The sequence below is a fragment of the Xenopus tropicalis genome, chromosome 1 (assembly GCF_000004195.4).
Source record: "Xenopus tropicalis strain Nigerian chromosome 1, UCB_Xtro_10.0, whole genome shotgun sequence".
NCBI classification, from domain to species: Eukaryota; Metazoa; Chordata; class Amphibia; order Anura; family Pipidae; genus Xenopus; species Xenopus tropicalis.
The window spans coordinates 173,037,284-173,060,390 of NC_030677.2; the positions used below are offsets into that span (position 1 = coordinate 173,037,284).

General features: G+C 39.3%; 1 protein-coding gene across 1 annotated transcript in view; it reads left to right on the forward strand.

The window, feature by feature from the left end:
* Positions 1-248: 248 nt before the first annotated feature.
* Positions 249-23,107, forward strand: part of epb41l4a (erythrocyte membrane protein band 4.1 like 4A) — a 121,642-nt gene continuing 98,783 nt past the window's right edge. The window contains exon 1 of the mRNA NM_001006909.1: positions 249-509. Within this exon, the coding sequence (NP_001006910.1) occupies positions 411-509 (99 nt within the window). The 5' untranslated portion in view covers positions 249-410. The remainder of the gene's footprint in view (positions 510-23,107) is intronic.

A 23,107-nucleotide genomic window follows, 5' to 3' on the forward strand; every position in this document is an offset into this window, starting at 1 on the left:
CCAGCATGGTGCGAATCTATAAAGCCACATTCATTTTGCGTCCAAAGGAGCTCCATCTTCCGTACCCCAATATTTCCGCTAGAGGGGGCACTCACCACGCTCGGCTGCCGAACCTGCTTGGAGTGTAGAGGTAACCCTAGCCAATCACGGAGGATGGAACAGGAGCCTAAGAAAAAAGAATGCGGACGCCTGTGCCTGTGACGTCTCCAGGCAGGCCCCACCCCTGGCTCTTTATTCCATAGGCTCATTCTATAGGCTTGGCAAGCCCGGCGTGAGCAGCAGCAACCGACAGGAGCTGCGAGAGATGCACAGTACCCACCCGGGTAGCACTGGGAGGGCTCCATCCCCCTGTATGTGGCGCTGAGCGCCTTGTCCCTGCTCCCTGGCTCCCCGCAGCCCCCGGACTAGGAATGGGTTGTTTCTGCGCCGTCCCGGAGGAATTCTATTGTGAAGTTTTGTTACTGGACGAGTCCAAGTTGCCTTTAACCTGCCAACAGCAAGGGGTGAAGGTAAGTGTGCCCGGTGCCCTGAGTGGCGGTGCCAGTGGGGCAGAGCGACCTGTGTGCAGCCAGTGGCATAGAGAGGGCTTCTGCTGCTGAGAGTCCCTGCTGGGAGACACTATAGAATGACCTGGGTGTCTCCCTATCATGGGAGCAAGGGAGGGTCTACTGGCTATCATGGCATATGCCCATCAGCTGTCCCTGTGGCCAGAGCACTGGGGTCTGTGGGGAACTTTCTAAGTTACATGAGCATGAAAACTCACCCTCTTGCCTTTAATTAAATTCTCCTGCATCATTAATAATTGCTCAACCTCCATACTGGGATACAGTGCTGTGCAGCTTTAGTCTCAGCACCAACATCAATAAGCTCTCTGGCTTCTGCATAACCCAAAGATTCTGGCCAAAACCCTGTGTGTATAGGGCAAAACTGACTGTGTCCAGGACATGCTTTTGGGTCTTCAGTCGTTTGACAGCTGGTGGGAGTGACACTGGGAGTTGTTGTTCAGAATCTAAAGGGTCAATTTGGACACTGAAATTTTATGTACTGTGGAACTTTGTTGCATTATTTGAATGACAGATATTTCTGTGCAGACTTGTTCTGTGGCTAGAGATCAATGTATATTTATAAGAGAAGCACAGTAGCTAACATTGATCTGATAGCAATACTAGCCGCATACATTTTGCCTGTGGTTACAGTGCCGGTGCACCTGCAGGGGGTTGCTGGGTGTATGGACAAGCTGTGCCAGAAATCACTGACCATGTGCCCTTTTTTGTGTCCCTTCAGGCTAAGTATTGTGGGGAACTTGCAGCAGGCAGGACAATAGCAGCACATGCTCTGCATGTTTGAAAAGTCCAGCTCTGTGTCATGATGATGGAGCTTGTAGGAGTGACTTGCAGCACAATGCAGAGTGCTCAATGCTTATAGATATCTGATTTGGAGAATCCAGTATAACATTTTATAGAATGGCAAGAACTGGTGCTAAAATCAGGCTTTTGGCTGATACATACAGTGGAGCTAGGGAGTAGCTGTATTCAAGGTGGGGGGAAAACACTTGTCTCAGCCTCAGGGCTTACAGTATTGACTTTGCTATAGAGAAATTGACAGACTATCAGTTTATGGAACTCAGGGCAAATCTGTTTTACTGCCCATCATTTGCTCTCATAAATCCATTCTACAATATGACTCTGCTGTGTAATCTCACCTTGTCTGCATAAGGCTCTGAACAGCATTAGCTCAGGTGAAATTTTTTTTGATTGGAAAAGCTGACAATGTTTAGTATTTTTACAGGTTTTAATAGACGTATCATCTACAAGGTTTTCTGATACATTTCTATACATTGGCAGATATGACAAGCCAATTTGGCAGTTTCAGGGTTGCTATGCATGGGTTCCCATATAGGCTGCTTACTTGAGTTGAGGGCATTTAAGGGGTGTGTCTGAAAAGTGCATCAAAAGGACTTTGGTAGCCACTGTGGTTCATGGGAGGTGCAAATGCCACAACAACCATTGTGCTACAGCCCTATTGATAGTTGTAAGGGCAGAGGATTATTTGTTTGATGTGCAGTTACATCTTTATTTGTACCATTTTTATTACTAAGGTACTTCTTCATGGCACTTGTAGGAATAAATATATTTAGTTGGTAGATAGGCTTTGCTTATTTTTAGGCAATTTTATTATTTTTCGTGGCATTTATAAATAAAGGGACTATAATCACCAGTAAATTTGACATAGGTTCAATTATATAGATTTATCTGTGATATGTCACACATTGAGAAGTATCAGCCAGCTTATGGCTACCATAATACACAGGTAGAATAAAGCAGAGACAGGACTTCATTTACAATCTATGCCCTGGAAGGGTTATTGGTACTTAATTATTACCGATATCCCAAAGTGAACCACACTCCGCAGTCCAGCATGATGAGTAAAGCTGGCCATTCATTAAGAGATTTGCTCATTTGGAGAGATCACCAAATAAATGGATCTTTCCCTGATATGCCCTAGGGCCAAACATTTAGATCACTACATTGGGGAGACAGCCACCAGGTTAAGGGCTACATCAATGAGCTTATGTTGTCCTCATTTCATTGGGATTTTTATACCTGCCTGACCGGTATCAGCCTGTTTTTTGGACAGATATCGGTCAGGTATTACAGATGGAGTGTCAAATACACGGGCAGATAAACTGCCAACTTGAACTGAAATGTGAAAATGCAATTTAGCTTATGCCGAGTTAAAAACAATAAAGACTATAGATATTTTTTTATTTAAAACTATGGCAATATTTCCTCAAAAACTTCACTGGGTAAATAAGGATTAAATGAGATAATGTTCTGAGGGCATAGAATATATCCTATGTTTATCTACATGTATTTATATGGGGAATTGCATATCAAAGACTTAAGCTGGTCATACACCATAAGATCCACTAGTTTGGCTAGTGGATCTTTGCCCAATTTGGCCACGTATATTTCGGGCCAAATTGGGCTGATCCGATTGTTTGGCCATTGGGCAAAGATATATATCTTGATATAGGTCCCAGGAGGGACTGAAACGGAACGCATGGTGTGCTGGTCCTGTTTATAGGTATCTTTATATATATATATGTATAATAATTGGCGCTTATGCAGACTAGCTGTAGGGCTTATGCTTATGCATGGCTAGCTGTAGGGCTTATACAAACTAATGTTTAAAACTAACTGCAGTTAAACTATTACAAAGTAGAAAAAAGAACTGAGAGTGCAGACTGTTGCTCTTTGCAGTTTGGCTGTCCAGGTGTGAAAGTGAAACACTCAGTCATACCCATCTTAACTAACCTTCAGCCTATTTCTCTAATATACATTTAATATCCTCATATTTTGCAAAAATGTGGACTTTAATTATTTATTATGCACAAGTTTTAACAAGCTCTTTTGTGCTGAGGACTCTTTACCTCTTATATCAATTATTGGTTGTACTTTGTATGTAATTTGTATGTTGATTGAATACCATTTTATTGTACAGCGCTATATTGTGGTGCTTTATAAATAAGTTTTAAAAATTGTAATAAAGTCATCTGACATCACAAAGTAGCTTTACATAGAGAAGTATTTAGACGATAATGTAATAAATAAGGTTACATTAGTCACCAAGAAGTTCTGTGAGCAAGGCAAAAGGCTGCAGGCTGAGTGCATTTATAAAGGTCACAGTACTCTGGACTGAGTTTTAAATAGCCTTGTAAATTTTATGATCGACAGACAGTGCTGTGATGGATGTTAGTCCTGCTATAAGTATTAACATGGCAGCCATGTAAGCCACCCAGACACCTGTGTTAACACTTTGCATTGTCCTTTATTTACACATCAATGTTTTGTGCCCCCCTTCTTGACCTGTCTACCCCATTTAAAGTCAGTATTTACACCTATCCTCTCTTGCATTTAGTCTGTGAATTAATGGCCCTCTCCTCCTTCTTATCTATGCTATACATACGGAGTAGGTTGCTTGAAGCTGCTTGTTCCCTTACTATTAGTATGTTCCTGGTGTTGGGGTCCCTGTGTGCCTGGGGGATGACGCAGCACTATGGATCTTTATTTGGGTCCAGAGGCCATACAGAGGAAGAGCACACTGCATACATACTACAGACCAATGGTTTCTTTCACCTCTTCATTGAAGAGTTGGCATTCATACTTGTATTTCTAGCTTGCCATGGTGGTTCTTTTTTCAAGCCTCTACTGCACAGTGGTGTTCCTGGTAAATGTCAATCTTTGGCGATGTGGGAGAGTTGCTTATTCTGTAATGGTGGTGTGGTGGTTTTGCTATGGGTGCTTCTCTAATAGCTTCTCTCCGCATTTGACTTTACACTATAATAGTTGCTAAATGAATTCTGTCATTAATTTCTAAATTACACTGTTTACATAGCAAATAATTCACTCTACCATTTAAAATGTTATTCTTAATCCAACAAATTTTTTTTATGCATTATGCCCGAGTTTGAGCTTTCAGAAAGAACCAGCGCTACACATTAGAACTGCTTTCAGATTACCTATTGTTTCTCCTACTCCCATGTAACTGAAGGAGTTCCAGACTGTGGCATCCTAGGAAATGAAAAATATGGCTAGCTTATATAAAAATCTGTTTGCGCTTTAAAAAAACAGATTTCAATGCAGGATTCTGCTGAAGAGGCTCTAGTAGCAGACAGAAAAAACATGTTTTCCCATGACAGTATCTCTTTAACTTATAAATAGTATTGTAAATATATTATCCTTTTTGATGCACAAATCTCATGTGATGCACATGGCATCATGTAGCACAAATTGTAACTGATGACATTACTAAGCACCGTTTATAGGGAAATATTTATGGGCTAGTCATCGCTTTTATATTGATAGAATTTGTATAGTATTTTTCAGTGTTGAAGATAGAAGCTGTTTGCCTTACTAAAAAGGTAGTGTTACCACTTACTCATTTAGCTACCAGAAAGGACGGTTACATATTGAGACCATACATGTTTTTGTTTCTTTTAGCATATTCGCACTCAGCATGTTTATTGGATTTGAAAGTGTTTCTTGTGTTGTGTAAATAAAAAATGTTAATCCCCAGTTTAGACAACAAAATAGTGAATTCTGTAGCTCTTTACCATGGTTATGTTGATGGTATAAGATTCAAAAGAGCTCCAGACAATAGCACCAGCGGCCTGCCTTTTTGTATTTTATTCACTGATCATACAAGGGAGTTGTTTGACAGGTACAGCGTGTGTGTGTGTCAGCCCGTGCAAAGCACCCTGAGGGGGAGCCACATAGTTCTGCACTTACCAGCGGGTTTTACTTCTCTACCTGTATATTAAGCTGGGAATGAAAGAGATGTGTGGGAGGTCAGGAATATTTTTCTGTGCAGCAAAAGATTTTATGAATTTTGTGTCAAAACAAAAAATAATGCTTTGCCTAGTAAAGGAAAGCATAACTTTAAAGAACTTTGCAATATCCATTCAGTACAAATTTATTATGGTTTTTGAGTTATTTGTTTATGTAATTGCTATTAAAAGCAGCATTTGTCTCAATGTAACATAAGACAGTAGATTGACAGAGCTGTCTTGCTTTGGCAACATTGTTTAAATAGTCATAGCTTGCAAATGGTGCTTTCAGTTACAATAACATTTACAATTAACTTCACATCACAAGGAAATTTGCTAAGAATTATGTTTTGTTTTATTAGGCAAAAAAACAATTTTTTGGTTTGAAATGTCCTTTAATGCTAAATGTGTGTCTTGCGGTCCCCAAGTTGAGAAAAGCCACAACCATCATTCTTTGATACAATGATGCAGTATATATTTAGTGTAACGGGATTTGTGGCAGGTTGCCCCCCCCCCTCAAGAACCTGGGTATGCATTAAATCACTCTCTATATAGCATAGAACCCCAAGCTTTTTAACCTGTGAGTCACAATCAACTGTAAAAAAAGTTGGGGAGCAACACAAGCATGAAAATAGTTTTTGGGTTGCCAAATGAGGGCCATGATTGGCTATTTGGTTGCCCCCTATGTGGACTGGAAGCCAACAGAAATCTCTTTTTGGCATCACTCCTGGTTTGTATGCAACCAAAACTTGCCTCCAAGCCAGGGACTTAAAAATAAGCACCTATATAGGAATAGTTAGACAAATTCATGGATACAACATGACTGTATATTTCTGCTACTGTTACTCACTGATATACCATTTCATTCAGAATAATTGCACTTATAGTAATAGGTTTGTTTGGAATACATTTACATTGGAACAGCAGATGCCACAGAGGATGATTTCCCTTTTGGAATGAATGAATAAATATATGCATATATAGGCAGACTAAACAAACTACTTTGTATTTGCTACTGGGTAGCTTTTTGTCATTACATTCAGATATCAGTTTAGCAACCTTTGTATCTGGGCCTCTTTTTTATTTTTTGCTGGCTCATTGTACCTGTCACTGAGCAGTCAAAAGTAATTTGCAAATTTGGGTCTTGTATTGGTGGCTTTTACCAAACATAGTAGCAAGCTCTGATAGTACATATAACTGGGTACTCAGAGTACAATGCCTTAAAACTCATCTTGTTTTCGATCTACTTTGTACAAAAACACTGCTTTATACCTATATATACTCCATGTAAACAAATTAATGGCTACTTTACTCTGACCTAGGGACAGGCATCAATCATCACAGACCCTTTGCTGATCAGAAAGGGCATATCAATATTCATGCTGGTAACCCTATGCTAGTACAACTAATGTTAATGAGTTTGCCTTGCAGTGAGTATGATAATAAGTGTAAGATGTCCCCTGCCAATGCCTCTTTGGACCATCAATGTGACTATGATAGTAGGTATTCAAACATGAAATGCTACTCGATATATGCCTTGAAGCACATTATGAATAGGTCTGCAGGGACTCAGTGATTTGTCCTTGGTTGGGGTCTGTGAGATAAAAATGCTTGCTTGAAAGGCAAACAATGATGGTGTTTCATAATTCTCACCAGTGACATATATCTTGGGCAGTGGGGAGACCTGGATATTCAGTTAATTTTGCTGTGCTAATATATTCACAATAGTTTCACACAAAATACATATTACATGTTTACACTACTAATATATACAATATCACTTATCCCAACTTTTTTTGATTATGGGCAGAATACTAGATTTGCACAATATATTATGTGCTGTGCCATTGTATGTACATGGTTTGTATAGTGTGGTTACCATGGTAACCTGAGCACTTTTTACACCATTCTCTACCATTGAGTTTATATAGGGGTTGGTTCAGCAAGAGCTGTTTGTTTGTCCCTGTGGAAAGCCACATTATTAGACAAAAACTTAAACTACCATAGGAAAAAATGTTAAAGGAAAAGTAACACTAACATTTTTTAACTAAAAAATCTATTCTACCCTCCCCCAATAATTGCCCTATCCTGAAAACCATTTGTTATTTTGAATGCTTTAGAAGAAAATACCTGTTAAACTTGGCTTCTAGTCATTTGAACAAAGGTGATACAGGGGAAAGCGGCCACAATGCGGCGATCGATTGATCGAGCCTAGCCATCCTTTTGTATAGGAAGGAGTCAGGCTATCGCAATCGATCGCCGCATAGTTGATGCTTCCCCTGCAACATTCCCCTGCATCGCCGTATCACCTTTGTTCAAATGACCAAGTATTTTTTTCTAAAGCATTCAAAATAACAAATGGTTTTCAGGATAGGGCAATTATTGGGGGAGGGTAGAATAGATTTTTTTAGTTAAACATTTTTTAGTGTTACTTTTCCTTTAACGTGGTAATTTAGTTTGTGTGTGTGTAATAATATAAAGCCCTTGTGGGTGGGCCCTCACTTCACCTACCGTATAGGTTTGTCTGAATGTCAGTTATATAGCCTTATCTACACCACTGTTGAATATGTTGGTACTTTATTAATGATTGCACTAATAATAGTGTGTGTTTCTTAGCATTTTTTCCAGGGTAGAGGGCCAGTTTCTTGGAAACCAGATGATCGCTGCTTGTTGGAGTAGTGCCCCTTTGACCTTTGTAGTGCCCTGGATGCTTTCAGAAGCAGAGACAAAACCAGTAAAACATGAATGCTTGTTTACTATGGTAACAACTGTGCTTATTTTATGTGCTGTGAGCATATCGAGACAAGCTGGGTTTTCTTGCCATTTTCTGTTTAAGGACTCATTTGTTTAGTAAGACAAATTGGTGTTTTCACTGGAAGCTGTTTTCACTGACATCACTGTTTCGCCACAGATGAACTGCTTGTTGTTGGTGTGAAAAGCAATTTTGGTTTAGTTCACAGGTCAGAGTGACATAATCCCAGTAAGTCCTCAGCATGAAATGGCACAACTCCCAAGAGTATGGCCCACCAAACCTGTCCTGAGCCCCCACTAGCAGTGCATGCTATTTGAGTTTTGGCAATGAAACAAAGATGGCTCAATATTTGGATAAGATATGTCCATTCTCGGTTCAAACATTTGTGACTCTACTTAGATCTGAATTGATTCTGATAGTGACTTGGATCTCTAACCTTACACTTGTGTCATAAAGGCAATGGAACCTGCATCAGGATAAATGTACTGTATTTTTTCCCTGTGACACATTGTAATATACAGTTGGTAGGCCATATGGTTTATTCCACTGAAAATAATGAAGCTTATTTAATCCTGCTGCAAGTAGTTACCTACACCATGTTTATTGCATTCTAAACCAGATTCTAATTTACTTGACCTGTGTTTCTTTGCGGCTTCTTAAGATCTTAAAGTGCTGATTAGACCTGACAGAGGGTTCATGTCATTGAACTCTATAGAAACGGCACACCAGAAAAACCTGACACAGTTGGCTCTCTCTCACAGAAATTACATTTAGATTTAGGTGCCAAATGGTATAGGCTTTTATAAAGGACCAGGGTTGTAATAATTATGAGGCTGATGGGAATTGGTCCTGATTGGAGCCCAGGTTTAGCTAGGGAACTGGGGGATCTTCTGGCACTCTAAAAGGCTAGTTTGGCCCTGTTTATGTCTGTGGCATATGTTATGTGTGCAGATCCTGCCGGGAGCTGCATTATTTTTAACATAGAATTAATAATTTGCAGTTTGTTAAACCAATACTGACATTCAGAAAAATGACTTTGCAGAACAGTGCTGTTGTGCTCCAGTTTGATGACATTTCAAAAATGTTAATACATTCCATTTCCATTCCTGGAATGCCCCCTTCTGAGATTTATTTAAGAAGATCTAATCTATTTTCAGTAGATCTGAGCATTCTACAATAAATAGCTATATTCTCACAAAGACAGCAATCCTGTGGAGCTAAAGAAATTGCCTCTGTTCCACCCTGCCACATCTTCTAAATCTGGATAGTATTGTGCTCCCCTCCCTGCAAGGGCCATCTAACATTTTAGTTTGGGTGCTTGATAATCTCGAGTTAACTTACCCTTTTAAAAGGCATGTTCAGTTAACAAAATTAGTGCTTAAATTGCTGCAAAGATGTCTTGACATGCTAAGGCTCTTCTGTCAGTGGCTGCTGCCATGTGGTAAACAAGGGGTTTTCTAATAATATACAGTCACATTAAAAAGTTTGGGAACCCCTCTCAGTCTGCATAATAATTTACTCCACTTTCAACAAAAAAGATAACAGTGGCATGTCTTTCATTTCCCAGGAACATCGGAGTACTGGGGTTTTTTCTGAACAAAGATTTTGACCTACTGTCAAATTTGGTGGAGATTCCATCATGCTGTGGGGCTGCGTGGCTAGTTCAGTCACTGGGGCTCTTTTTAAAGTAAAGGGTCAGATGAATTCAACCCAAAATCAACAAATTCTTCAGGATAATGTTCAAGCATCAGTCACAAAGTTGAAGATGACACAGGGGTTGGATATTCCAACAAGACAATGACCCTAAACACAGTTGGAAATCTACAAAGGCATTTATGCAGAGGGAGAAGTTTAATACTCTGGAATGGCCGTCACAGTCCCCCGACTTTAATATAATCAAAAATCTTTGGGATGATTTGAAGCAGGCTGTCCATGCTCGGCAGCCATCAAATTTAACTGAACTGGAGAGATTTTGTATGGATGAATGGTCAAAAATTCCGCCATCCAGAATCCAGACACTCATCATAGGCTATAGGAGGCATCTAGAGGTTGTTACATTTGCAAAAGGAGACTTAACTAAGTACTGTAATATCTCAGTTGGGGTGTCCAAATTTATGCACCTGTCTAATTTTGTTATGATGCATACTGCATATTTTCTGTTAATCCAATAAACTTTATGTCACTGCTGAAATACTACTGTTTCTACAAGGCATGTTATATATTCAAAGGAAGTTGCTACATTGAAAGCTCAGCCAATGATAAACAAAACTCCAAAGAATTAGGAGGGGTTCCCAAACTTTTTCATATGACTGTTAATGACTTGAATATATCTTGTTTGCAGCCAGCTGGGTCTAATAAACTAAAAAAATTATATTATACTTATTCCCACAACATACCCTTATTTGGGTAGTTTATAAGAACTAACGATTTAGTAGTATGTATGTATGTATGTATGTATGTGTGTATGTAAGTATCTTTATTTATGAAGTGCTACTTATGTACGCAGCACTGTACAGTAGAATAGATGAATACAAATGGAGTTATTAAGATAATAGATAAATACAAAGTATAACAATAATTACAAATAAATACAAATAAATACAAGGTACAGTTGCAATAAGTTCAGAGTCAAAGAGACAAGAGGATGGAGGTCCCTGCCCCGTAGAGCTTGCAAGTAGTGAGAAAAGATGGATAGTATATCATTTATTCACACAACACACTTCACTTCACTCATTCCTTTTGTATGTATACATGCAGAAATTCATAAATAGCTTTGGCATAGTTCCTGAATTTTGTGTGAGGACTCTTATTTCTATCTATCGTTGTTTCCATCCCCTTCAGTAATTGTACTTTTCAATCCATGCAAATGGAATTGCCCCAATGTTAAAGCGGATGTAATGCTGTGAAATTTGTGCACAATGGCTGCATTTATCTTGTGCAGTTTATTATGGCAGCCACCAGCTCAGGCCTTCCAAGGAACAAAGGGTTCCAGAAATCTAGCCATAAATTAACCTGACTTTGGAATTACTGTCACATCTCTGAAATAGATTAGTAATTTCTCCAGAGCTTTTACATATGAAACTGGCAATCTCCAACCCCCATGGGAATAAGCATTTACCGGAAGATACAGGGACACTTCTTTTCCTCTTTTCGCCACACAAGAACAGTTAATTAGGATAATGAAAAAATATGACAACAAGATAGAGAGCTATTATCTCTTTTTAATGAAGTTATTGCCAAGTCTACATCATGTTTCACTATTTGGTTTCTCTAATAGAGAAATAAGCACATTGTTAATTGATTTTAGTGGCATCATATTTTCAGATATTGCATAATTCTTTTATGCAATACAATTCTTGCATTTCTTTCATAAATTTAGAATTTTGAATACCTGTACAAGTGCTTTTCTTTCTTCCTTAAACAAGGTGCTCACGTATATGGGAAATATTCTCACCAGAGTCAAATAAGAAAAAAAACAAGATATTAAGTCCACTTAATATCTATGAAATTAGGTTTTTCTGAACATTTCTAGGAAAGCAATGTGAACAATTAAACTTTACTTTTAAATATAATTGTTTATATTGGCCATACTGTACTGTTCATCAAATAACATGTAGAGAATCTCTCTCTTTGTCATTAAAAACAATAGTTCTTTAATGACTAGTCATTGGCCCCACAGGTCAATAAGCTACTACTATGGGGCCGATTCACTAAAGTGCGATAAAACGTGCGCTATTTATAGCGTGCGGTAAAAATTTTACGGCGTCTTAATTTTCGCGACTTTTCGCACGATTCACTATAAGCATACTTCTGCTATTTTACGCGCGGTATTTCATGCGATAATTTTGGCGCGATAAATAGCGTGCGCGGTATTTTTCGCATGCACGCTATTTATCGCAAACGCTAATTGTCGCGACATTACGCACGCGACAATCGGCAGCATAAACCTGGTGACATTTTGCCCTGGGAGAGCACAGAGTGCTAGAGAGGTGCTGTATAAATGTTTATTTGCAAAAAAAACCCCCAAAAAACAATAAAAATATAAGTAAGAAAAAAAAAGAAGTGCTAGGGATAATAAAATAGGGGGGGCATTTAAGAATATTTAGGCAAATACTTAGGGGTCTGTTTGCTAAAGTGGCTTAATTTAAGTGGGAGATTTTAGACACAGAATAAATGGCAAATATGTTATGGGCACTTTATTAAACGGGGACAAATATAATATTGCAATTATTCTGGCAACAAAACATTGGATTGGTAGTTATCACACTCGCCAGAAAATACGCCACGTACTAATTAACGCAAGTTTTACTATTCAGCAAAATGGACGAAATTGTTGGCAGAATATTTGCAAACATTTAAACCATATAGCATATTGATGCTGTTACTGCTAAATGTAAGAGTGTAGGGGAAACTACATGAAAGTATAGAATACATTACTCAGTTCAAAAGTACAAAAATAAAACAACTTTTATTTTTACAATTAAAGGGGAAAAAAATAGGGAAAATAAAACTTAGGGCTTGCTGCACTTGAGTTCTTGTATGTCCCTCGATAATTTCCCCCCGGAGCTGGGCCAGCTCGGCCTTGATGTTGGCCAGGTCCTCCTGCACTGATGGTCCCTCGTGCGCAGGAGAACCTGGTGCCCAGCGCTTGGCCTGGGGGGAAACTGGGGGAGGAATGAAGGGGGGGAGTGTCCGGGGCCTCGTGGGCCTCTTCGGCCTTGGGGGCCTCTGCTGGTGGGGCCTCTGCTGCTGGGGCCTCTGGGGCCACTTGTGATGGGGCCTCTGGGGCTGGTGCTGGGGCCTCTGGGGCCGCTGGAGGTCAGGCCTCTTCGGCCTCGGGGGCCGCTGCTTGTGGGGCCGCTGGAGGTCGGGCCTCTGGAGCCTCTGGGGCCTGGGCGGGTGCTGCTGCCTGGCCGGGTGCTGGGGCCTCGGGGGCCGCTTAAGCCTGGTGGGCCTCGGGGGCCACAGGAGCCTGTTTTGCCTGGGATTGTGCCTGGGGAAGAGGCGCCAGCTGAAGTTCTGTGAGATAGTATTGCAAGATGTTATTTTGTGTAATATATTGTACATATATATATATACAGTATATACATTCATACACCATCATAAATAATGGGGCCCCTCACAACAACATTTTTTGGGCCCCCCTCCTCCCACGCCCCCACTGGCCCCTCCCCCTGTGAACCCTCACATCAATACAAAGGACACACAGACATTGTTAGCCAGGGCCCCCTAAAACATTCGTGGCCCTTCCCCAAATGACTCATACTATGGGCCGCTCCCTGCTGCTTCCCCCCTGCTTTAAACTTATTTATGCATATGTATTTGAAAATAGATGTGTATATATATATATATATATATATATATATACACAATACGAAGTGCTGGGAAGCTGCACACCATAAGGAACAATAATACCTGGGTGCCTGTGGCAAAACAAAATCTAGACAGGCATGGGGTGACGGCACACACAGGATTTTCACAAGGAGTCACGAAGATGTGTAATAATAATAATAATATTCAGAGGTTTATTGTGACCAACGTTTCAGTTCCTCACTGGCATTATGGTTGAACGTGATGGACGTATGTCTTTATTCAACCCAACTTACTATGTTACTATGTTACTTTCGTCATCCCTGACATTTCTTACATTTGTACTTTTAGTTCAAATTACTTGCTAAATCTTTTACTGAACGTATACTGTAAAAGCATAATAAAGTACAATAATTACCTTCCGCAATTTCAGCCACCAGGTCTGAATTCCTGTGCTTCAGGTCAGACCATATGCGCTGGAGCAGGCGGAGGTCCACTTCAATTCTGAAGCCCCCGTGCAACCCGGCTTGGAGGTCGCGCAGGATGGCTCTCTTCCTCTCGTGGACCCCTAAGGGCCCCAGCGGCGGGTCATCATATCCTGAACTCAGGAAACATGTGATAATATAGCGCCTCTCCCCTGGTAGCAGATCAGAAACCCCAGGCATGATGCTCTCAGTTTGGTGACAGCAGGCTCAATGACACAAAATGGCCCCAAGTCGCACATGTCACGAGATTACAAAATCGCTACAAAATGTCGCGACAAAGAAATTGCCAAAATATACATAGTAATGTATTTTGTGCGACTAAATATTTTCCGCTACAGTACTGTATATTATCGCGACTAAATATTTACCGCTATAGTACTGTATATTATCACAACTAAATATTTACCGCTATAGTACAGTATATTATCGCGACTAAATATTTACCGCTATAGTACTGTATATTATTGCGACTAAATATTTACCGCTATAGTACTGTATATTAGTAGCGAAATTCCATACATGCCAAGACTTTAGTAAAATTTAGTAAAAAGACACATACTTGAATTAATAACACTGAAAGTCCATATTTTATTGCCAAAAACTCATTTACTGTACTTTTCTATAATTTTTCGCCTGCCTGTAGTTGGTGTTAATTTTCGCATAGACCAATTTAGCGTGCCTAAGTGTTTGTGAATCATGCGATCGTATTCTTTTCAGCGCAAAAATTAGCGCATGCATTAAAACTAGCGCGCAAAATACCGCATGCGATGGTGAATCGCGCGCAAATTATCGCGACTAATTTAACGCAAAAAAGCGTGCAATAAATTTTATCGCACTTTAGTGAATCAGGCCCTATGTGTCTAAAGGAACCAAGTCAGCAGCTGTTATTGGCCCATGTATGATCATCTTAAAGGTTTTTACAGGTGTTATTTTTAGTGAAAGTGTAAAATTAAAAGAAATTACATTGGCTACGTGTTGGTATTCACAGGCTTTGAATGAGATTTAGCTTCCATGCAGATCCAGTTGACTTAAGTGAGCACTTTTTTTTATAATGGCAACATACTCTTCAGCTCTATAAAGAGATTACACAACATTCATATCAGTTCCTGTCCCTAGTGAAGACCCTTATGGTATTCACACACATGGTCAAGAGCCAATTATATGTATTTTTTTGGAGTGTGAGAAATTGGCAGCATATTGGCACATATATAGGCCTGCCTGATATCTGGCTGAGATAGTTTGAATAGGCCAGCATTATTATCTGACTGTTAGCTCTCAGCATGGTTTGTTTCACCCTGTGGTGGACAAACCAGGAAAGATTAATTTGGTGCAGTTGCCAACTGTTTAGCATATAAACAGATTAAGGATTTCCGTAACTATCTTAAATACTACTTCAGATGAACTCATAATAGACTCGTTGTTCCCAGACTTGGCTAACTATATCTGTAAAGAGTTTAACAGTTGTAATGGGCAGTGTTATAGCTTGTTAAAGACAAGCAAGTATTCTGATATTTTTTGTAGTTTATTTTTTGTAGCTTATTTTCATTGATCTTGAGAAAAACTTTGCCCTTTTTGAAATTCTTTATCAGTGTTGCATCTCCCACACAAATGAGTGAAGTCCCTTATAAATTTGAATGAGACTGCTTACGTGGAATGATTTATACCAATGTCATTTTTTGAGCAGTTATAGAAATAAAAAATAAATATACAACCTGTTTATGAAAAGGGCATATTTTACCCTTACATAACAGTGTACCATGCCCCAGTATTGCCACGTGACCTGACTGGGAAAAATGCTACTTGATGTCAATTATTAATAAGAAAGCTAAAAATATAGAAAGATATTTTTTTTTCAGAGAGGTTGGCAACCCTAACCAGAATACAACTGTGGATGGCCACCCTTTCAGAGGTGGGCAGTACCTTTAGGAGATGAAGGCAATCGCCTCTTGTTGACTGAAGGATACTCCCAGTGGAGAATGCTCATTCTCTGCTCCTTTCTGGCTTCACTTGCTATTGGTATTGAGGGCTTCAAAAGCTCCGATTTACAGGAAGACCATCTCACATATTCTAATTTTTTAAATTATTTCTTTTTTCTTTGTAATAATAAAACAGTTCCTTGTACTTGATCCCAGTCAAGATATAACTAAACCTTTTTAGTGGTAAAACAATTCTATTGAGTTTATTTCATGTTTCTATAATTTTTAAGTAGTATGTCAATCCAAATTATGGAAATGTTTTGAAAGAATCCAGGTCCCAAGCATTCTGAATAACCGGTCTCATACCTTTATAATAATGAATCTTTGTTATATTTTAACCGTTTATTCTGCTCATTCTCTTTTTGATATTATCCACTCTTTCTATATTTCTCATTGTCTTTCTTACATATTTCCAAGTGGGGTAAAGCAAGAGAAAACCAGTTGTTTTAGTTGCTTAAATTATTGTATGTATGTATGTATGTATAACATTATTTAGAAAGCGCCACAAGGGTACGCAGCACTGTACAATCTTACAAAATTGTGCTGAATTGGCTGCACAGGTAAGGGATCTATTATACAGAATACTTGGTAACTACATTTTACTGGAAAGGGGTCAGTCACTCTGCATATTGGATCACCATACTTTAAGTCTAGTAAAAATCATTTAAACATTAAGCACAAATCCGAATCACGAAATCCGATAATTTCTGATCATTGCAAAAGTCACGAAAGTTCCGTTAGTTTGAATACAAAGATTTCATACTTACAATCAGAAATTTTCATATTGAAATGATTGTTTGTGAATAGCGATCCGAGGCACTACATTTTTGTAACCTTTCTGACTTTAAACCTTCCGTGCATGATTTTGGAAGCCTCCCATAGGACCCAACCTGGCCTAAGGAAAGTCACGATATCGAAGCTTGAATGAATCCTCAAATTGTCACGAAAACGTTGCGCAAATTAACTAAAATATTACAGAAAATACGCAAAAGTTGCAAACGAATTTTTTGTAATTGGACCTGACGTACTTTAACGAATGTGCCCCTAACTAAACACCAGTTTTGGGAAAAAGGAAATCATTTAAAAATTAGAATTAGTTGCTTAATTTTTTTTCATTTTTGGGAGATGGCCTTCTCCTAATTCTGATCTTTCTGTATAACAGATTTCTGTATATGGAATTCCATACCTGTAATGCCAGTGTTTCAGATTGAAAGGCTCCAAAGTTAAATTGTACAAAGTACCGAGCATCTTTTTCACCTGTATTGCAGCTTTTATTTTCTCTACTTTAATAAGGGACAGAAACCAATTATAAAACTAAACTCACCAATAAAACCAATCTGGTTTAGCTATGTAACATTCATTTATTATTATAATATATTCTGACGCTTAAGATGCTTAGCAAGTCAAGTTGCAGCAGGCTTGTGCTGAGGAATGTGCTCAGCAGGCCAACTTTCAGCACATTTAAAGGGATACTGTCATTAGATTTCCAAAAGTTTACTGTGGAATACAATGTGAAATACTTTGTAAAAATATGTCGTTTTTTTTATTTTACTGCTTTAAACAGTGATATGCTTAGGATGGGTTTGAGCTACTTCCGCATACTTGTGTGGAAGCCCTCAAATGTTACACCAATGGCTTTAAAAGTTATAGGAACTTTTTGTGTCTAAATAGGGCAACCAATATCCCGGTACGCATCAAACTAGTTTCACTTTTGGCAAGTGACAGTAGCCTGTGTTGCTTTACATCAGGGATTTTAACTGTATCCCGCAGACCAGTGTGTCCCAAAGTAAAATCAAATACTCTTTATCTAGATGGCTCACAAATATAAACTGTGCTGCTGCTTGAAATGCCTGCGGCTGATGTACCAGTGAGGGCAATTAAGGTTAGGAGGCTTAGTTGAGGCAATGTAAACAGGTACATAGTACTTATACATGATAATAATACATGAAATGTGAAGCTGTAGTGTAACAAAACAATTTTAAGTAGTACAGGTATCGGACTCCTTATCTGGAAACCCATTATCCAGAAAGTTCCAAATTACGGAAAGGCCATCTCCCATAGACTCCATTGTAATCAAATAATTCACATTTTTTAAAATTATTTCATTTTTCTCTCCCAACTAAGATATAATTAATCCTTACTGAAGCCTAAACAATCCTGTTGGGTTTAATTAGTTTCAATAATTTTATTAGCAGACTTAAGGTAGGAGATCCGAATTACGGAAAGACCACTTATCCGGAAAACCCCAGGTCCCGAGCATTCTGGATAATGGGTCCCATACCTGTACTATTATTAAAGGGTTAATTTTGTGAAAACAGTAGTATCTCTCTATTTCATGGATATAATAGGCATTATATGAATTTATAGATTTTTATGTGTCATTGTCCCTTTAATTCTGGATAAGGCCTGGAATTCTAGAAAAGCTATATAGGCCTGGATCTAGAGTGGAACTGGTTGACCCAATTCTTAAAAGAATTACTACAGTTCCAGTTTTCCTATAATGCAATGGAAGTACAGCTGCTGGGATTTGGAATAAGAGATACTGGCTAATACTGATTAAGGGTTTGCAAGTGGTGGTCCCTAGCTAGTCAATTACTGCTTCAGTTTGGACTTAGTAGTAATGTATTGAAGCCTTAGGAATAGGCATGCATAGCAAACCCTATTATGTCCTTTAAATCAGTGCTGTTCAACTGGCGGCCCGTAGCCCACCTGTCTGGCTGCTTACCTTTGTGTAAGTTTAAATCAGTACTGAGATTCACTTGCCCCTGTATTGTCTAGACATGTAATCCCCTGTATTGTTCACACCTTGTAGCCCCTATATTGTTCACCCCTGCATTGTTCACACCTCAGGCTCAGATTGTAAGTGTAACGTACTAGTTAGGCAGGAACCAGTGTGAGACCGCTAGATGTAAAGTCTGACTCTTACAGTATAACAGGGACTCCCAGCCCGGCTCAAGGCAGGAGACCACACCGGACCGGCAGAGCGCTTCACAGTAAGCCCCACATTGTTCACCTTTTCACACCTCAGACAGACTGTAGGAGCAGTGCCAGCATTGTGTCACTGTATGCACTTCCTGCCCTATGCTGCCAGTGTGTGCCATACTCTTCCTGCCCTATGCTGCCTGTGTGTGCCATACTCTGCCTGCCCTATTCTGCCAATGTGTGCCACACTCTGCCTGCCCTATACTGCCAGTGTGTGCCATACTCTTCCTGCCCTATGCTGCCTGTGTGTGCCATACTCTGCCTGCCCTATGCTGCCTGTGTGTGCCATACTCTGCCTGCCCTATACTGAATGTTTGTGCCATACTCTGCCTGCCCTATACTCACTGTGTGTGCCATACTCTGCCTTCCCTGTGCTGCCTGTGTGTGCCATATTCTGCCTGCCCTATGGCTGCCAGTGTGTCATAAAAAGAAGAAAGGAAAAGAATTTAAAATCTATTACAAATACATTTTAAAACCAGCTTAAAAGTTGCTTAGAATTGATCATTTTTAACATACTAAAAGTTAACTTAAAGGTGAACCACACCTTTAATAAATGAAATCCATTTTGTTTAAAATATGTTCTATAAAATGTTTTATATTTGCTTTTGATCTCTTTGTACAAATAAATGTTATTACAGTCAAACTTGTCTGTCCAACAGTTTCACTTTAACAGAACATAATTCAAATTTAAAGTTTTGTAGCGCAAAAAAAAAAAAATCAAACTCGAACACTGATAAATCTCCCTCTTAGGTTTATTTTCATGGTGAATACACAAATCGAGTTTGAGTCCCCATATTGGTAAATTCAGTTTATAGGAATTTCGGATGAAGACAATATAGCAGTCCCTTAAGACTGTAAGCTCTTTTGAGAAGGGGCCTTTGATCATAGTTTTATTTTGTAACCCTATTTGTTAAATCATTGTAATAAATGATTGTAAAGTGCATGTAATTTGCAGGTTCTATATAAAAAAATGATTATGATCACGATATGTGGACATTCATACCTGCTTTAACCACCATAAGCATGCTTTGGTTTCCAATTCCCTTGGTGTATTTGTAGTTTTAGGCTAATGTCCCACATGCATAGTTTTTTGCGGGAGGAAACTTTGTCTGACTTTCGAAAAATGAAGTGGCGCATGTTTTCACTGAAATCGCGCCGCGTATGCCATCCCACCGGCGATTTACATTTTCGCCGGTGGGATGGCATTTCGGGGAGATTAGTCGCCCGCGAACAGGGAGATTTTTCGCGGGCTACTAATCTCCCTGTGTGCCAGAGCACTAAAAGTCCTTATTTCTTGACACTTATTTCCCAGCTATGTGTTCTTCGCTGTTGTAAATACATGACATGAAGGGTACCATTTGCAGATGCACATAGTGCAAGAAGATATTCCTTACCATGGCATATTGGAAGGAAGCACTGCCTTAAAATGCCCCATGTTTTTCAGCATTTTATTTGTAAGGGATAAATACAAATATATGCAAATGTATGTTTTTTTGGCCATGAGCAGAATTTCTTTATGTAGATTTATTTTTTCCCCTTTCCATATTGGCTCTGCTTTGTGGCATTCACGTCCTCTTTGGCACATACTTATGCCCTTTGTACATGGGGCTCATTTATGTCCTAAATTGCAGTTGTAGTGCCCACAATTTCCCTGCAATCAGTTGCACATAAAAAATATAAAACTTTTATTAAAGATACTTGTTTCTAAATGTGCTACTTGCACTTCCGCATAGGATCCCTTATCCGGAAACCCATTATCCGGAATGCTCCAAATTAGGGGAAGGCCATCTCTAATAGACTTCATTATAATCAAATAATTTGAATTTTTAAATATGATTACCTTTTGCTCTGTAATAATAAAACAGTACCTTGTACTTGATCCCAACTAAGATATAATTAATCCTTACTGGGTGCAAAACAATCCTATTGGGAGCCCTTTCGTCTTTCTCTTTTAATTTTGTTATCTTTGAATCATTTGACTTTAGTGTTCTGCAGGTCTTATGGCTGAAATTTCAACTGCTTTTATAGTGAATGGCCTGGAATGTATTGTATCATTAATATATAATGATCACAACAAAAACCTAGCCTTACAATCAGACTGCCTTATTGGTATTGTGGATTAGTGATCCTGCTGATGATATTGATTAGCACTGCAGCGCTGGGGTGTCAGCTTTGATTCTGTACAGGGCACTGCAAATTGTGTGTTCAGCCTGTGTCCAAATTCTGCAGTTTCCTGACAGAAAAAAAAAGTAGTAGGTTCATTGGCTTCTGCTGAAAGTGGCAGGTTTGGGTGTATGTGCATTTTTGTCTGTAGTAGATTGAATTTATGCTAAACTCAACTAGGGCCAATGTAAACGATTTTATATTTCAGTGAAGACACTAAGGGGCTGATTTACTAACCCACGAATCCGACCCGAATTGGAAAAGTTCCGACTTGAAAACGAACATTTTGCGACTTAAAACTTAACGCTACGAAAAATGCGCAACTTTTCGCGTAAGTTTTAACGCTACGAAAAATGCGCAACTTTTTACGCAACTTTCGTAATGGATACAAAAACTCGCGTTTTTACGCAAAAATCGTATTGGTAACGAAAAATTCGTAAAGAATCCGAAAAAATCGCAAAACATACGAAAAAATCGCAAAATACCGATCATTACGAAAAAAACGCAATCGGACTCCATTCGACCCGTTTGTGGGTAAGTAAATCAGCCCCTTATAGTAGGTGACACTGTGGATTTACATTTTAGCCAGTGGGATGGCATTTCGGCGAGATTAGTCGCCTGCGAAAAGGGAGATTTGTTGCGGGCAACTAATCTCCCCGTCTGTCACGGCCCTTACTTTGCGAGCCTGTGACAGTTATGTTGCTTAAGTATCATTTTCTGAGATATCTGTGGAAGACAACACTTTCTTTCTTTCCTTTCTGTCTTTTTCTACCTTTGCTGGCCAGCACAACAAAAACAATCACCTCCTTGATTTTTTTTTCATTACGCCTTGTGTCTGTCCTACACCATTCTCAGCAATTTGTTTCTGTGTCCAACATGGTAACAACAGTGTTAAAAGCCATATGAAAACCTGCTGTCGCAGATCTGAAATGCTGAAGTATTTAAAGGAGACATTTCATATCACCTTCATATTCAGTTATATGATTCATCTTTCTTCAATCTATGTAATCTTGCAGAAAAAAAACGATTTGAATGCATTTTACCTGCTAAAATCTTTTTTATATCAGAGCTGCAGAGAGATCTTCACTCCTCTGAAGCTAAACTGAAATGAGAGATGGGAGTGTCTCTTCATTCTCCCACAGGAAATGGTCACAGCACTGACTGACAGGCTGAACTCTGCTGTAGCAGGGAAAACCCCTCCCACCTCCCTGCCTGTGTATCTGTTACCAGTCTGCACATAGCTGTCCTGTGCTGCTGCCTGAGCTTTACAAGTTGCAGGGAGTTGTTGCAGGGGAAAATACCAAAAAACAGCCAGTTTAGGTATCAAAGTACAAGTTGCAGGGAGTTGTTGCAGGAGAAAATACCAAAAAACAGCCAGTTTAGGTATCAAAGTACAAGTTGCAGGAGAAAATACCAAAAAACAGCCAGTTTAGGTATCAAAGTACAAGTTGCAGGAGAAAATACCAAAAAACAGCCAGTTTAGGTGTCAAAGTACAAGTTGCAGGGAGTTGTTGCAGGGGAAAATACCAAAAAACAGCCAGTTTAGGTGTCAAAGTACAAGTTGCAGGGAGTTGTTGCAGGGGAAAATACCAAAAAACAGCCAGTTTAGGTGTCAAAGTACAAGTTGCAGGGAGTTGTTGCAGGAGAAAATACCAAAAAACGGCCAGTTTTGGTGTCAAAGTACAAGTTGCAGGGAGTTGTTGCAGGAGAAAATACCAAAAAACAGCCAGTTTAGGTGTCAAAGTACAAGTTGCAGGGAGTTGTTGCAGGGGAAAATACCAAAAAACGGCCAGTTTAGGTGTCAAAGTACAAGTTGCAGGGAGTTGTTGCAGGGGAAAATACCAAAAAACGGCCAGTTTAGGTATCAAAGTACAAGTTGCAGGGAGTTGTTGCAGGAGAAAATACCAAAAAACGGCCAGTTTAGGTGTCAAAGTACAAGTTGCAGGGAGTTGTTGCAGGGGAAAATACCAAAAAACGGCCAGTTTAGGTGTCAAAGTACAAGTTGCAGGAGAAAATACAAAAAAAACCCCAGTTTAGGTATCAAAGTACAAGTTGCAGGGAGTTGTTGCAGGAGAAAATACAAAAAAAAAACCCAGTTTAGGTGTCAAAG